General features: G+C 41.8%; 1 protein-coding gene across 1 annotated transcript in view; it reads right to left on the reverse strand.

Annotated features, from left to right (window-relative positions):
* Window positions 1-18,371, reverse strand: part of myo1d (myosin 1D) — a 103,580-nt gene that overhangs the window by 36,486 nt on the left and 48,723 nt on the right. Inside the window, exons 16-20 of the mRNA XM_084342901.1 lie at window positions 16,454-16,661; window positions 5,709-5,932; window positions 4,720-4,858; window positions 3,913-4,017; window positions 3,612-3,725 (exon numbers count right to left, since the gene is read on the reverse strand). Coding sequence (XP_084199027.1) covers window positions 3,612-3,725; window positions 3,913-4,017; window positions 4,720-4,858; window positions 5,709-5,932; window positions 16,454-16,661 — 790 coding nt within the window. The remainder of the gene's footprint in view (window positions 1-3,611; window positions 3,726-3,912; window positions 4,018-4,719; window positions 4,859-5,708; window positions 5,933-16,453; window positions 16,662-18,371) is intronic.

Here is an 18,371-nt window from a genome sequence, read left to right on the forward strand (position 1 = left end):
TTTATCGGCCTGTCATATTTTTCTCAGGCTGAAATGTTTGCTTCAGGCCGATGCGGATATTTAATTTTAAAGTCATTATTGGCTGATGCGAATATACAGTCTGAGCAGAGACGGAAATTACTGAGACAAGCTAACTCCTTGGTGGTTTTGGCCTTTTCATGGGATTTGTCAACTATAGTAAAAATAAAAATGAGACCAGTCTTGTCCAAGAAAAATGACACAGATCAAAAACTCTAACTGTAAAGGTACATGTGGGCATGTGAGTATTGAATGAATTAAGACAAATTTTAGTGAATGGGAGCCGATCCTTTAATACTAACAACGTCCTTCCTGTGACACTCAGTTCCTACTTAAGATGCAAATCTTTAAAAAGTGTTGTTAGGGACTTTTTTCAACCGCGGATTAGAAGACGTTTGGATTTCTGGTGAGTATTAACAGCATATTTATGATTTATGTCTAATTGAGCCAAATCAAACCACGATGGTGTGTTTTTCAATGATTTTAGGGGCAACGATGGAGCTCGAGAGCACAGAGGAAGAAGCTGATGACATTTTGTTGACAATAATACATGGTATAGAAGCCACACATTCCTAATTGTAAAGAAACGGACACAAAATGTTGTCCCATGGTTAAAAGGGGATTAAAACAGCTGTAAATGTCTCTACCCTCGAGCAGATCTCTGGTTGTAATGTGTATGAGGAGCTCAGGGTGCACTTCACTCTTGTTGTGTCACTGTCGAGGTGTGAAAGCTGCAAACTACGTCCCCCCTGTCCTCCAACACTTCCCATATGACTTGTGGATGGGAGTGAGCCTCATCTATCAAACTCAGTGTGTATCTCTCTGTGTGTGAGACTCACTCTGAATGAACAATAACTAAAAAAATCTCCTTAACTCATGCTGCTCTCTCTCTGCCACCATCTGTCTCAGCTCCATCCCCTCATTTCACTTCCAGATGCAGCGATACAGGCTTTCGGATGTCCGTCTCAAATCTCCCTAATTCCCCCTTGTCACTTTGTCAGATTGAAACACCGGGGCGTCTTGTCACAGTTGTCACCGCACACCGGCCTCATATCTCACTCATTCCACCAGACGACGGGGGCGTACACCGCCGCTGAGATTAATGCATTACACCTTCACTTCCTGTCTCATTTCTGCCTCACCTCCAGGGTCAGCGACGGTGCGAATAAACTGCGGAAGCAATATTTGTCATAGCGGAGCGTCAGTGAGGGAGATGGTTGATTCAGAAATGTCACCAAAAGTTTGTTTACAGGGAGATTCGTCAGGAAATGTAAATTCAACTGCATATATTAGTTTGTGACAGCTCTTTATAAGGATCTATTTGATTTTTCTACCATACCTCTACCTCACCATCTGAGTGTGAAGACTTGGGTTTGGGATTATGAAATTATGGGATTATGCGCTGCTATTTTGACCCTGTCTTGGTTGGGTATCACTACAACAGCACCCTCGTAGTTACAGTTCGCCATTTTTGGGAAATGTGCTTGCCATAAATCGTCAAGTAGTATCCATGGTCTTTATTCACCACTGAATTCCTGTTTCACTTCTCAGAACTTCTCACCTGCTGTGAATGAAGCACGATTTATACAGAAGTGTTGTGTTTTGTTTATGTTGTTAACCAAAACCGTGAAATAGGAACAACTGGACTTAATGAGTAGAGAAACACGACTCCTGGCCTGCGTTCTGGCATCTTCCTCTCTCTGCAGGAGGTCGAATGAGTTTCTTTGAAGCCGGCCCTTTCAAGGAAAAAGCTCATGTTTTCTTTCCATGGACATGTTATGTAATAAAACGTTTTGTTGGATGCGGCTCGTTGCCTTGAATATTTTTCCACTATTGACCCGACATCTTTCTTGGCTTAGATTGACAGTTTGTGACCGTCTTTGGTATTCGCTTGTGGATGTTATGTGAATATCTTAACATAAGGTAACCTTCAGATGTGACTATTTATGACCATGTAAGTACTAAACACTATTATTGCATTCATACTGTAAATGTATTCAATATAACGGATGCTATAGCAGCTACGCTAACCTCTTGAAGAGCCTCCATTGTTGATTTTTCAAACAAACAGTTGCTTCCGTCAGTTACAACACGATGTTTTAAAAATAAAAATTGCTGCAAGTATAGTCGCTACTGCTGTCGTTCCTGCCTCAATACCACTTGACCGCATGGCAACAAGATCAACTCCCTTTTTCATGGGTTCGGCTGAAGACAAGACACCAGGAAGTCTCATGTGAGTGGTTTCACTGTCTTTTCTTAGACCAACAAGGTTAAAAACAAAAGGACCCACCAAAGCTTTTTTACTAGAAATGAATAATAACGAATATATTGCACAAAAAATAAAATGCAAGTGATTTTTGCACATGAAAACGTGAAGTCAACACACAAACACACACAGGACACATTTGCCATGGAAACAGCCTCATGTGCTGTGTGCATGTAGCAGCTTAATGGGCCTATCACAGTGTGAACGTGAATTAAAGCCAGCCAATTGTAGAGCCGAAGGGGATTTTTGCATATTGACATGTTGCCACAGAATAAAGGGCTGTTGGGAAATCAGAGATAATGCTGTCACCTCTGCCACAGCTTCAGGAAGGATGGCTTCCCTGTGTTGTGATCACATACTGTATCACATACAGTATGGTTTACAGAAGGAAAACTGCAAGAAAATCATACCGCTAATGTCTTACTGTACTTTGAAGTAACATTTCTGATGGAAAACCTCAGTCTGGGCACAACTAATGATTATTTTCATTAATAATAATGCTGTTTCCGTTTTATTTCTCCGGTTGGTCAAATAAAGCCAAACATATTCGGAGAAAAATAAGCAAATCCTCACTTTTGAGATGCTTGAACCACCAATTATTTGGTCTTTTTTGCTTGTTAAATGACCTTAATGGTCAACTGATTATCTATAAATTTGATGGTGAATTTACTGATGTTTACAAATAAATAAATCCACTAATTGTTTCATCACAGAACCGTATTATCTGTAAACAAGATGATTGTAACCTAAACATAAACCTATTTAAAATGACATCTGTTCAACCAGTTTCAAACTATAATATATCCTTAGAAATGGGATGAAATGATGAAATATAGATATAATATTTCACTTATGACGCCTGTTTACAAAGATTAATAAAGTGCAAAGCAACATAATCTGTCAAAATCTACCTTCCTTCACCACATGCACCCTCAAACTCATTTTTCTCAATCATATATGAACATGTTGACGTGGATTTCACAGCAGGCTACGCGTTAGATGAATCACCAACAAAAAACAAAAGACTCATTTCTTGAGCTAACATGATTCATGGCGCTTCATTTTGAAACTGCTCAAGTGTGAAACATGTAAGTCAGATTGAATCAGGAGCAATTCTGCATAAATAAGTCAAATTATGATGCATATTTATGAGCTGCACAGGAACCAGTGTTTTATGGATTTGCATCTACTGTAGAAGATCTTCTATCGAGCTAATATCAGTAACCTCTTTGGAAATCTGCACTATAACACTTTTACACCTGTGTCTAATGAGCCGCCATCTGTGTTTGTACTAAAAGGAGGCTGAGAAAGGATTAAGGGATCATACGTTGTAGAGGGGGATGCTCTTCATGGGCTTGTACTGCTTCAGGGGGTCCATCTTGTACAGGTGGCGGTCAGTGATGAGCACAGTGCGGTCCTCCGCCTTGTGGAAACGGTTGATCTGGGAAACACAAAGCCCCTCATTAGTCACAAGTCCCACAAGTTAGAAGTGCACACACACACATCTGAGCTCCCTACAGGGAGATGGAGCAAACCAGGAGCAGTTGGGTTTATTTGTTTGTGCAGACAGAAACGTGTTGTGTGTTCATGTGGTTAGCGGTGGATAAATGCTCTAAAAAGCCTCCAACCTTGCGCACGTTGCAGGAGAAGAGAACTCGCATGAATTTGTCTTTCCGCTGCAGCTCGCTGGAAACCAGCGTGAACGATGCAGCTGTGTCGGGGCTGTCTCGCTTCTGTCGGCCACAAAGAGACAAAACAGAGAAAAACTGTTAAAACACAGGGATTCAGAGACAGCACTGGTGTTCGGGAAACGGGAAAAACTAGCCTTGTTATTCACAGTTACGTGTTTCTTGGTCTTGAGCAGTGACTTCTTGGAGAAGTGAATGAGCAGATTTTCCCCCAAATTTCAAACTTTTCCTTCAGAGAACAGCTACAACATTAAATGGCATCCAACCAGAAGATCAATCAACCAATCAATCCACAGTCTGATCAATAATATCCAACTAGTCATACTGTAATAAAACCAGTAAATCTACAATTAATTGAGGAAGAGAAACGTGTCCCAGATAAATAGATACATGCTACAAAGTAAATAAAAATCTATTTAAACATTATGCCAACAAAAGAAAGGCTCAACCAACATCATTTGCGTTAACGAAAGACTTATTGCTGTTTATAGTTTGTGAGGTATTTATCATAATAAAGTGTATTCTTGAAATACTCAACTCCATACTTTGAGAAATAAATGTTTTTTCTTGAAAACAGCCTTCATATTGAACCAAAGACGATAGTAAATCCACCAGTACCAGACAGTAAAAGACAAAAAAACATAAGTAAATCTGACAAAAGATCTTTCTTTGTTTACTTTCTCCAACATATAAAGACACATATTACTGTACTCCACCCACACCCTCACTGCAGTCCCATCTACTCACCAGGTAGTTTCCTTCCCAGGCCCTCTGCAGACCCAAGTCGGCCCTCTGGCCCTTCAGGGCCTCCAGGCTGGCTACCTTGGCTCTCACCTGCAGGGCTTCTTCTGGAGAGAGGCCTTTGATCAGCGTCCAAGCCCACCACCTGGAGGTAAACACACACACAAAGAGGAAAGTAAGAAACGGAGGAAGATCGACTTTCTCCACCGGGGCTGCTGCACAAGTTCTTGATAGTGAGGTCAACAGGAACTGCAGCAAACCCCAGCTGTACTGTACTTATTGGCCTTTCACTCACACATCCTGACAGCCAACATTATTCTCTAGGAAGGCTATTTTCTCACTGTGCCCAGCTTCAAATAGAAGAAAAGCAAACAAACAGACGTCGGGATGAAAGGCAGTGATGAGTCTTTGATGGAGGAAGGGAAATCAATGCCCAGTGTGAGCCCAAGGCAGAAGGAAACATGTGTAAGTTGCTTCAAACGGACTCATCTGGATGTAAAATTACACTCGAGGCCACACGTTTTCTCCCGCAGTCAGACCCACTTATAGCTCAGCCAATTTAAGAAACCCATTTTCTTCAGAAGGAAGCAATTTAAAACATCTTATTTGAAAAAAGATTCTTCTTCTGTTCTGATTTATATTACTGTGAACAAAAGTTATATTGTTAAACATTTGAACTGTTTTAAATAAAAGAAAATCGTCCCCAAACTACCTGAAAAAGCGAGAGCCTTTGTCTAAATCTTGCTGCCGATTATTTTCACAATCGATCGATTGACGACGTCTTCAAATTGCTTCTTTTTTCAAAACAAACATTTCAAAAACAGAAAGACTCACACAAAGAAGCAAAGAAAAGCAGTAAATCCTCACATTTAAGAAGCTGGAACCAGCAAATGTCTGACATTTATCAAAATGTTTGCCAATTAATTTCCTTTCAATCGACTAATCAATTAATCGACTAAAGTCATGTTATCTGGAAGGTTTTATTCAGGAAATACCTGTTATAGATGCTTCTGAGAGCCTCCTCAAACTTGCGCAGGACTTTGGGCGGCGTGGGCCACTTCACGTGTCTGCCGTAGTCCTTCATGGATCGGACATTTTTGAAGCGCCGGTTGACGTCGCGGATGTAGGACTTGACTTTGTAGCGTCTGTAGGCCCGCAGGATGACGAGGGCCGCTCTCATCCGCCGGTATCGCATCCTGGCTATGGTGCCCCTCCAGACCTGGAGACACAGGACAGTGAAAATGTACGTCACTGCAAGTAATGAAGCCTCTGTAGATAACACATTCTGCTTTTAATGCATGCTTGGAACACAAAATCTGCAAAGATCCTGGAGAAATAAGTTCAGGTACACGGACTAGAGACATAAAATGAGACCTTTCTGATGGGGATGACATTTGGAAGGAGTCTGACGCCAATCCTGGATCCTGGCTCAAGACTTAATCTGACTCTAAGGGTAAAATCAGTGGCGTTGCCCTTTAAGTAATGTCGAATTTTAATAATGCAGAAGGGATGTAGAGACGATTACAACTGCTGATGTTTAAGATGTTCCAGATGTTTAAGTATTTACTAGAATATACCACTACCTTAATGTCATTTACTTTTCTTATTTAAGAGGTGCGACCTCTGCACCAAAGTCTAAGCCACGAGTGAATGTACAGAAAATAGCTTTAAATAATAGAAATAAATGTGCATTTCAATGTGTCACACAGCCGTTTTCTTAACTTACAATTACACAAAGAAACCGTTCAGTTGTTGTTGTTGTTGTTATTTGTTTGGTGCAGCAGTGCTCAATGCTCTGATAACATGGATTCAGACTGAAACAAGGGCTAAATTAAGGACCCCGAAGCCCGCCTGTAACCAAACATAGGTTGAGTGGCTATCAGACCCTCTAAAGCATGAATAATAGATGTAAGTGGGACCCCGGGGAGCCATAACTCCTGGTCCGCCCTCGCTAAAATCACCACCATATGCTCCCCTTTTACTGTAACCTCTCTCTCTCTCTCTCTCACACACACACACAGCATCTCAATTATTTACACTTTTATCCGACTGCATTGTACCTAAATAATCCTAAAGCATCAGTAAAACAGTGGATTTAGTGTCACAGACTAAACATTCATACATTAAAGGCGATACTGCACTGGAGGCTCACTTCAGGATATCATCTAAGTGTGATGCAGTATAATCATGGAGATATATTTAATCTTTTAAAGTGTGGGGGAGGCCCGAAGGCACAGAAAAAAAGGATTTCCTGCATTTACATATTATAACGGCGGAGGAGGTTTTTTTTCACCTGATGAGACTGGTGGTGTAATAATTGGCAGAGAAGAAGGTAAGTCATGCACCGCTGGAATATGGAGGCAGCAGATTCGTTCACGTCTTCATCAGGACGATAACCTTTCAACCACATAAGCTGCATGTATGTGTTTAAGTTGCACTGTATGGCATTATTCACTAATGCAGAGTGTCAATAATGAATCAAAGTCATGCAGCGTGGAGCCACTGGTCCTCTGAAGAAGTTGAATCATACTGAAATTAATAAAAGAAGACCGGACAGACATCTACATCACCAAGCCAGCCTGGTCATACTGTGTTTCTCAGAAAAAGGACGGTTTTATTTGGATCATTTGAGCCATGAAGTTTATGTAATCATGTGTTATATGTCCAGTAATCTGAGATCAGCCCTATCAGGCTAAACTAAAGGAGAGATCTGTCCTCATGATGTCATCTGATATAGACTAAAGCCTACCGGCCTGGTTTCTGGGCTTAAAATCTCAGATTCCTAAATAGTTTAATTATTAAAAGTGTTACTTTCACTTCAAATTAAAAGGTAAGATATCGTGTTAAAATATAACTTATTCTACTAAAAACTTCTTCGAGTGAGACTCATACAAATAGCCCTTTAGTAAAAGTCTTAAAGTATCTGAAATTAACTGTACTTAAGGTGCACTATGTAGTTATGGGGAAGAAATTTTAATCAGAAAAGAAAAAAAAAACTATAAATGTATTGTAACATATGTAATTATACATTTTTTATTACATGTATGTATCACTGTATACTATGGGTTGACAGATTATTCACTTGGCCAGTTATCAGGTCAGATATTCAGCCTTTTTCAGCCAGTGTTTTTTTTATCCAACCGTCGAGAAAATAAATCAATTTGAAAATACGCTACTTTGGCTCTGATGCAGCATGCAACCTGCAAAGAAACAAATAAATGTAGTGGAGTAAGAAGCACAATATCTGCCTCCAAAATGAAGCAGAGTGGAAGTAAAAAGTAGTAGAAAGTGGTTAAGTACTGCACAAGTACAACTACGACTAACGCTTTCAAAACACATTCAACTACCTGAACTATCTGTTTTTCTTAGCTTGTGATTTATGTCCAAACATTACATACTCTCCTTGATTCCTTCATGTTTATGCAAAGCAAACAACATCTCTTCATGTATAAATAAGCTCCTCTAATGCTGCGTTACTGCAAGTCTCCAATGGTGCTTCTCTGGCAAAATGGCAGTCGACGACCTTTTCCTCTGTTTCCTCCGTGCTGCACCGTCTCTAATACATAATGTATGAGAGTGAGAAAAAGAGGAGCAGCTACATATTCATCATTAATCGACCCGTGAGATGACTCGGTGGGAGGAATGAATGGTTTTTACTGCCTGCCCTGACTTGGTTGTCTCTGTGGACAAGGTTAAAAGTTACTTTCATTCATATTCAGAGTGTTACGGTAAATTAGGCAGTAGTTTTAAGAGCAGGCATCGGGTCAAACATTTCAGTCAAAACGGTCCTGGTGCAAATGCTCCACTATGAGTGCGTTTCAACATGAATTGGAGCCTTTTAAGGTAAGTAAATAAAAATGTTATGTCTGAGCTCAATTTCACGCTCATATCCTGAGTTTATGTGATTCTTAATTCATTTTTTATTATCCGCAGCTTTTTCATTATATTGTCTGCCCGGATTTACTCACATACCTAAAGAAAACCTAATTTCCCGTTGACTCCATGACGCAGAAGAAAGGTGAATAACTGATAACCTGCACAGTATAATTTCATATAGACAAAACAACCACGTCGGCAAGAAGTGGAGAGAAATCTAATTTTCACAACGCTGAGCAGACCCTTGACATTATGGATAGTTCTGACTAAAGGTGTGATTATGGCATGGATATTCGATATATGGATATTTGACTTCCTGGCGGGCAGGCCCCAGTTGGTGAGAGCACTGAACAGGAGCACCACAGGGTTGTGTGCTCGGCCCCCTCCTGTACTTCCTGCTAACTTACGACTGTAACGCCAAGCAAAGCTCGAGTGTTATCTTACGCTTGCTGATGATACAACCATCTTGGTCCGCATCAGGGACAACATTTTATGTTACTGTGTCATATTAGACTCTTTACTTAATATTTTTTTTATTTTTTTTTTTATATATATTTTTTATTTATTTATTTATTTTTTTTATCACTTTTGATTGTTATGGTAAAAACATGCTATTTAAAATTTGATCTCTGATGAAGATCCATGACATTTTAAACATTTCTATCTATATCTGAACCAGTGAACCTCTAAAATGTACTCTCAGCATATAAACCACTCCTCTACCCTCCCACACAGACAGAGTCCCACCCCATATGTGCTCACATGATACACTGAGTAACAAAGCAAAAAAGTGGCCAAAAGAGATCTTCAGTGAGAGCTTCAGTTAAGATGTCGCCTGTATAATATCCACATGGGGCACGGACCTATGCCAGATCAACAACTGTGTTTGTCTTAGCCACAAATCACTAATTAAATTACAAATGACTGAGGTTGGAGGTGCGAGGCAGAAGAGGAAAAATAAAAAAAAAATCCCACCATAAAGCAACAATGAATCAGAAAACAGCAGACATAAAATGTGTCCACTGTCTTCTGAGCCTCATTAAGGTGTGTGACAGGTGGAAAGTGGCAAGAGGTTAGAGTTATGATGGGGCCGTGCAGCCGCCCACACAGGCACAAACACCATAAACACCATCTTCTGCTCCACAAACAGTTGAGCAGACCGGCTGCGATGGCGCTGGTGAGCTGATGAAGATGACACTCGGGGGGAATGTGGATAAATCAGGCCAATAACAAGGCCCCTGATGGTCTGCCCCCTTACTCTCCTGGCCAATAAAGCCATCTGATCATCCTTTTTAGAGACTCTGCCATCATGGAGCCGGCCCCTCACCACGCTCCGGAGCCCGGGATTTACGAGCTCATCAAAGCCAGATTGGGGATCTGTGGTTGCGACAAAGCGGGACAGATTGCTGGGGTTTTACTCGGGGGCTTGGCTGGTTTGAAACGGGGAAAAAAGCATTCACAAATCACACTTGCCAGGGCAACTGGGGAGAGCTGGAAGGTTTCGGTTGAGATGCTGGGCGGGGCAGAACACAGACAGGGTCCAATACTGTGTACTGAATGTCTTTAATCAGAGTTAGTGGTGGCTATAATAACAAATATCAGCAGATAAATGTTATATTTAGATATGCACATGATGCATTATCTAATTAAAAAAGCACGACTTTGCATACATTTCCAGAACCAAATCTGAACACTGGGTAAAGCCAGTTTCAACATTTTTCTTTTCATTCTGTCGACATATTAGAATCAACAAGCTGAATTTTGGATATCTGCTTGAACTGTGACACTACTGTCAACAGCAATAATAAGAAATAAAAATATTCACCACTTTTTCTTGCTCTGAAACCTTGCAAGAGTTGAGTTGTTGCAGTAAGATGGCTGTGGAAATATGAATCAGAATTGGAGTGTACTAAGAGGAACTGCCAGCAAGAATTTATTTCCAAAGTCACGGCTGCATATTTGACAGATTCTGACAGGAAACAACTGTAAGAACTCACCTCTCGTAAGATTTCAGAGCGAGACATTTCTGGTCACAAAATGGGATCTTACTATTCAACAGAAAAGGTCTATCATCCGTAGGAAAAGTTTCTGTAATCTTGTCAGACACTGTCAAACGAGCACTTTTGGTAGATGTAACTTTGAAGGTTGTAGTCGCCCCCAAAGGATTCGCCGTGTTGTGGCTGCTAGCTGAGGCGATCTACTGCACAGATTCCCAAACTTTTGAAAAGAATGAATCATTTACACATCGAAACATATAAATATAGGGCCAAGGTTTTAAAAATACTGGTGTTTCCCCTTTAACTGGAAAGTCTGGTGTATGTAAGGGCTACTGAAGTGGAGATTTCTGTCTGAGAAAACAAATATATGCCAACATGAGACTTCCCCAGTTGAGACAATTTTTTATTTTTTATTTCTGGTTTCTAATATTCTATGTTTTATAAGCAAATGACACTATCTAGTTAAATATGTACTAATTTGCAGAAGTGTCCAGAACAGAAATCTGAACTAAATTAATTAAGTTTTGGATGTTTTCTTTCCACTAGTCTGAAAGAAGACGAAGAAATGCCCAGTCCAGGATTAAAAACACACAGACCCTTCACCTTGTCGTCGCCTCGGGGGGGAGTTAAGAAAAAAACCTGACCAAATTCCAACATGGAAAGACAGATAGGCCGGCCTGCACCATTGACACACTTGACTGCTGAACGCCCGAGTTTCCACGTCCTCTGGGGGATATCGAGCTGGTTTTCCAGTGACATGCTCGATGCACACGGCGGGCGGAGGGAGGGAGAGAGCATGCGACACAATTTAGTGAGGCTGCAACGTGCCCTGACCACAGGCTGTCATAGGCAGAAGCACAGGCCAGCGGTCATTATCATAAATCGATGAAGTGCTCGGGTGAGCAGCACACACTCGCCAGCAACGCTAATGCCACCGTACTGACACCGATTCTCATTCCTTCGATCGTGACTCCCAGTATTGTGTCATTTTAAGGTTTTTAGCTCTGGGCTAACGTAGAGTACAGTGTTATGAACGTGCTCAAATGGATCTTGAACAACACGGTCTAATTAGAAGGGACGGTATTGAAGAATAAATTGAATGGCTCTGGATGGACCATCCATCAATTAGATGGGACAGGACAAAATAGATCGGAAGAATATTGCCAATGGTCAGCAGTCTGAGCTTAAAGTGACACGCACAGCTCAGAGGAGTTTGAAGGACACTCAAGATAATCAACTTACTGAAGACGCAAAGCATGAATACAGCTTACTATCAACCCAATGAAACCATCATGTTAAAATGAAAGAAGAGACAGCAAATCATTAAAGGGCAACTCCACCAATTTTACGTAGTATGAGGCCTTTTGTGGCTCCAGAGGAAGCTGCGTTTAATCTGATAAATTACCTCCAGGGATGCCACTCTGTAGCTTAGTTGCATTGTGGGTAAATGTAGGTGCTAGGTAGCATTGCTACCTTCTAACACTGTTATAAGTGGAAGCAAAACTTTTGTTTAAATCGGTAAACTCTGGCGGCGAGCCACAAGTCAGTTGCCATGGAGAGAGGTCCATGGATACAGGAGTTTTTACACTTGCCAAAGGTGTTGTGTACTGTAGGGTATTTTTAGGCTGCAGCACTGAGCAAAGAAAGCAAAATTCACTCGATGCTGCAGCCTTCAAATCATTGGTTATGAATGTTTTATTTGAAAATGGATTAACACTATACGACTGAAGGACGGCTGGAAGGTCAGAACAGAAACACAAAATGTGCTGCAGGTTTGCAAAGCTTCATTTTTTAAATGGCACAAGAATGTCTGACACTAGAAGAGAAAAGCCCTCGAGTCCCAGAATCAATGGTAAAACAATCTAACAAAGGGAAAGTCAGGTCACAGTGGAAGATACAAAGAGAGTCGGTTTCCACATCGCAGCTTTCTGAGAACAGAGGAAGCACATTTCCTCTCCTCCAAATCCAGCCGTGTGATTGTTACAAAAAAAGTTAAAGCTTCCTTCTTTGATGTGCCGCTGCGTTCTCAAACCTCCGACGTTTTTAGTGGAGGTGATAGCTTTGGATGATAACTGGAGCACTTTGCAGGTTCAGAGGGGATCAGAGGATTAGAGATCATGTTTCTGCTGAGTTCTAGCAGCAGGCAGATCAGTTCTGGACAGTTGAGCAGAGGAGGAGGCAGCGCTAGCCTCGCACTAAGTAGCCTGCTATTCACAAGAGGGCTACACAGAGCTATCCACAGATTACTCTCCTCCTCCATGTCAGCCAGATCCTCCAAAAAACGAGATTTGATTTTATTACAGCACAATTTATTTCCTCAAGACATGAGCTATCCGCTGGGTAACGAGACTAAATTAAAACAAATAAGGCTCTATCCTTTTTAAACGTCTTCATTTAGCTTGTGCTCAGACAACCCCCCGATGGCCACGCTGTGAAAGCTGACTACCCAAGACATAACACTCGCCACGTCTGATAAACCCCCTGCAACACAGACACTGTGTAAAGCTTTTGGAAAGCAATTAAGGCGGCGGCTCGGGATACACGAGAGGGGGGGAGTCTCTCCTCTCGTCATCACTGCGGCTCTGACAAGCACCGACAGTTAATGTGATGTGGATGGCTGAGCTTGAATTTATGAAATATTCATTTTAACAGAGAGAGGGTGAGGGTGGGGGTTGTCTATGTTTAATTTATAATATCTGTATTTATGTCAGATTGTGTGCCTTTTTTTAGCCGTCTTCCAGTTGGCAGTTTACGTTCCTGCAAACCACGGATATGTTGAGATTCATACATCCAATATTGACATTTCTACTATAAGTGTCATATCACATTACATGTTTATGAGCTGACTTTTATGGTGGGAGGGGATGATGGTGCCTTTACAGATAGTTCGAGATAGCATTTTCATAATTTTTTGACGAGACTTCAGGACTTTTTCCAGCTGTGTTTATTGCAACAAAAAAGGGATATTTTTAATGAGATGTCTGGACACAATTTTAGCCGTTTGTCGCAACAAATTCAGATATTTTTCACAAGAGGTGAGGACATTTATCTGACGTGTGAGTGGCAACAAAAGTAGAGTTTTCTTGAAATGACGTTGGTTCATTTACCAGCTGCGTTTGTGGCAACACACCTGGACATTTCTAAAGATATGTCAGGATATTTTTCAGCCATGTAAGTGGCAACAAAACCGGAGATGCTTGCTGAGATATCAGGACACTCTGCAGCCCTGTTAGTGGCAAGAAAGCCAGATATTTTTGACGAAACTTCAGGATATTTTTCAACCATGTTTGTGGCAACAAAACCGGATATATTTGACATGAAGTGTTTTTTTCCCCCCTGAACCTAAACAGACGTGAGCACAGCGTTGTCACAACATACGATCAAAAATTCAATCAAAAGAAATGTGAAGGTGCAACATAAAGTCACGTAAAGTTTCATCATAACCTTGGTCTGACGAAACAAACACTGACAACATTACTCTGGCGTTTGTGCCGTCCAGTTTCCATCTCTTAAAGTGGTGATGATTGGATTGCTCTGTACAAGGCGCAGCTTTCAGTGTTGTCAATGCAGGATCGCATACAGGAGGATGTAGAGCAATCACCGTTAATGCACACAGGGCCTGATTGCAATAAATTTCAGGTGGGGTGGACTGAGTGTAGCACCACAAGAGTGGAGAGAAGAGGTAAGAGCCCATGAAGAGAGGAGTGAAGGATGGAGAGAATGGTGGGATTAAATGGAGCTGTGAAGGAGCATCCTCCCCCTCCTCCACCTGGCTCAATCATTTCCTATAGCTACTCCCCCACCTCCTCTGAGGAGGAGAGGTTATGCTGATTTAAAATGAGTGCAGCTACAGAAAAACACAGTGTTCTCACAACCTGGACAGGAAGTGGGAGCACTCAACCTGATTTTTTAGGAAGCGTGCACATTCACAGATGCTTTTTGTTTTTGTTGCTTGATGGGGCAAGCTAAGTGGTATTATTAGAAATCCATGAGGCAAACGGAGGGACGAGAAGTGTGTCTGAGCCCTCAGTCACAGGCTGACGGTCCTGGCACTGTGGTCCCGACTGGCATAAGGCAGTGTGGTGTGCCAGGTGCTGATAAGGGGATTGCTTGGCGCAGCAGATCAGACTCAGGCTGGGATGTTTGTTTGAATAACAGCATGGTAGATACAGGAGTCAATACTGCTGTCACACCACTATTTGATTTTTGCCTGCGTGTCAGTGAGTGCATATAGCATGAGTGAAGCTACATACTGCATGCTTGGCCTTCGCACTGACAGAGGTTAAGATTAAATATGTCTGCTCCCGACACCTCTGCCACACTGTGATGTTTGTTTTGGCGGAAACGCGGCGATTCCTCTGGGCTTTCCCTTCATTATCAAAGCCTGCTTATCCTGAGAGATACAAGATAGGATTGTCCTGAGGGAGCGGTGGAAGGATCGCCCGTCTGGTGTGTCTGTGGGAAGAGCCCGCAAAGGGTCACGCAGATCAATAGAAAGGTCATCCAATCAATCCACGACAGGGGTTAATTCGGCTGGACTTTCATGTCTCGGAGCTTGGGAAAAAAAAGACATGAAAGCAACGCGGCGTGGAGGAATCTGCCCACATGATCCTGATGTAATTACAGGTTTGGGAAAATGTACAAGTGTCAGTCACATGGCTCCCAGGTGTGGGATGTGATGCTTCGAGTGCCAAGAGGATGTTTGCTAGAGGGGGTTTCTGCAGCAACACAGCGGTTTTTGAGCTACCTGCCTGTCAGAGATGGCATTTTGACAAGACGATTCACGCGGTGCATCCTGATTCTACAGCCAGACAGAAGCAGTACCGCATGTTTACAAACCGATCTGTCAAAGCGACAAAAGTTTTGCTCTCCATGCTGATTTGACGCGTGTCAGCTCGCGCACCATAATCACACCGAGATGCTGCCACTCGCGCCCGAAGTTGTCATCGAACCACTGACGCATGAGAAGGATTACTGAGACGCACAGGCAGCGATCAATATTCATAGCAGATCATTTAAACAAGTACAGCTGAGGGGAAAATGGATACTCCGGTCAGAGAGCAATAAGATAAGAAAACATTGTGTTTAGTCTGAGTGGAACCGAACTGGATGAAAACTTTACTCAGGGATCAGTTTCTGACCAGCAAAACAAAAACAAGAACCCGGTTTGGCTCCTTGGTAACAGACAAACCCGCACTGTATTAAAGTTTTTCAATCAGGCACAAGGAGCATTCAAGTCACTGCTGAAAAACATTTCAAATTATAAATCTGAGATCCACTCAGCCATCTAACAACTTCACAAGAGCTGTGTGGGTGAAAACTCAGACCGAGAGAAAGAGAAGAGAGACAGAAACATTCACCCTGAGAGATATAAGAGACTAATAATACAAGATTAGATTAGCTCTAAAAATACCGCCGTGCTTGTATAAAAATTTGACTAGAGTTTCTCTGGTCTCCGAGCTTATTCATATGCAGAACAAGGGATGATGAATATCAATGAGAGCCCGACTCGGGGCCTTGAAACCAGAACATCCTCGTGGTCTTGTCTGAAGGCCCTCATCAGATAATAGCTGGTGATGACTGGCAATCAGAGGTATTCACAATGACAGATGTTTGCAAATAGGAAACGCTTTCATTATCATCAAATACTGTGAAAAAGGAAAGTGTTCATTTAGTTCATTGGTTTAAATTCAAGACAAAATCAGGGAGCGATAACAGAAGAATATGAAAAGGAAGAAAAGTAATAAATCTGTGACTCCAGGGGGTTTCTCAAGTTCCCCTCTTGCAATTTCACAAATTCTGAGTTTCCCCGTCGGGGTCTCGTCGTTATCTGAGCTCATAAGCTGCCGTGATGTATTCAGACTTACCTTCTGGAGGAAGAGGACGATTCTCTGGACCATCTCTGCTCGCTGCTCCTCCAGGCTGAAGAGGGTGCGTGGCGTGCGGATGAAGACCTTGGTCTTGCCGTAGGCGACGTCGTGGTCGAACCCGCAGCCCTGCATGAGCCTCTTCACCGCGTCTTTGTCTGACGGCAAGTCGTGGTTTGGCCATGTGAACTCTGAGATCATCTTGTACCTGCGGGAGGGACAAAGCGGTCGTATCGGTAAAAGGAAAGCCGGAAGAAGCATGAATCAAGCAAGCATATATCAGCCCAAAACAGCTGTACAAGCATCTTTTGTGTGAACATTCACAAAATGTTGATATCTATCACATTTAAAATGACTTTTATTTCTTTTTTCTCTTCTTCTGCTCGTATCATATCTCACGGAGGAAAAAGGTGGCCTGGGAATACTGTACATGGCCATATAGATCTTCTTAATTACTAAGAAAGCATGGGACTTCTCTCCTGGCATGTTGCCATGGAAATCACTTCATTTAATACATGAAAAGGGGATTAATTATCAAATAGTGCACCTGCAGCCCGGCGCAGGAGGTGGGGGGTCAAATTACACTCTTTAGAGTCTTTCCAGGGACCGGATTCAACTGAAATGCATCAACTTTGATGAAAGCTTTTAAGGCCTTAAATAATTTTTCTCAACCACCAATTTTGTGTTTTTAAGGCCTGTTCATGCCTGTGACAAGGAGTCATAATATCTAGACATACTCTAGACACATAAAAGTGTTAAATCTATCTCATAAAAATATTTTTTTTTGTATCTGCGCTCTCCTTAATTGATTATTCTCTTGTTTTTATTTGTTTTTAATGTGTTTAAGTAACACTTACTTGTTTTTATCACTGCATCAGCTGTACTTTATTTATTATTACCTGGCAATTGCTTTAGTTTTTATGTCTTTGTAAGCCCTTTGTAGCTTTAACAGTGCTTCTATAGAGTCCATGTAAAATCTTGAAATAACTGTGATCATCATCATCATCATCATCACGATCTCCATCATCCGAGGTCCAAAAGATCCCAGCACTCATGGACAGACTGCATCCCTGTGTCATTTTACAGCCGACCCACTGGCAACGCTGTGATGTAATCCCAAGTCCAAAATCATCAGCAGGAGGATTGGATGGAGAGAGTTGGATGACTTCTTTGCATGTTACGCAAAAGACCCATTACCTAATCCTCCGTCCAGCGCGACGGTTTCTACGAGGGCAGTGGGCAAATGTGACAGCTGGGGAATAAGGGCACGGCTACAACATGTGTGTGTGTGTGTGTGTGTACTATTTAGGATTGTTGTAGTACAGTATAGCGTGTGTGTGTGTGTGAGTCTGTTGTGAAACATTAGAACAAAACAATCTTGTAACCAAATCATTAAGTAAAAACAGCTTAAAAGTAGCCTGTCAGGCTTAAGATCTCATCTATTACACAACGTGCGCAGCGCGTGTGCAAGTACAATGTATCTGCTCTCACTCGTCCTCCGCAGGGAAACATAAGGTGACGTTCGAGGCTCCAAGGATCCTGATCTGACTCACATCAGCCCGGCCATCTCTCTTCTGTCTCTTTTTGTTATGAGCCAACAGAGAAGATCCTTGTGAAAGATCTTGTGTGCAAGACTTTTGTCAAGATTAGAGATTTTTATGCTGTAAATTTAGTCCAAGGTCCTCCAAACTTTGAGAGCTATTTTGACAAAATGAAAGTTATAGAGAGCTTCTCATGTTTTATATTGTTGGTAACATTTTATGACATCCCTTATGTCAATACAAAACAGCTGTACACTCATTTTTTGTATCAAAACATCTTAAATTCAGCAGAATGTGCATGTGTTTTTCTATAAACCAAGCAGCTTTGTGTCATTAAATTGTCATGTCATTAAGAGCAACTGGCAGCTCGTGCGCTT

Source organism: Pagrus pagrus, assembly GCF_965226575.1.
Source record: "Pagrus pagrus genome assembly, chromosome: 21".
NCBI classification, from domain to species: domain Eukaryota; kingdom Metazoa; phylum Chordata; class Actinopteri; order Spariformes; family Sparidae; genus Pagrus; species Pagrus pagrus.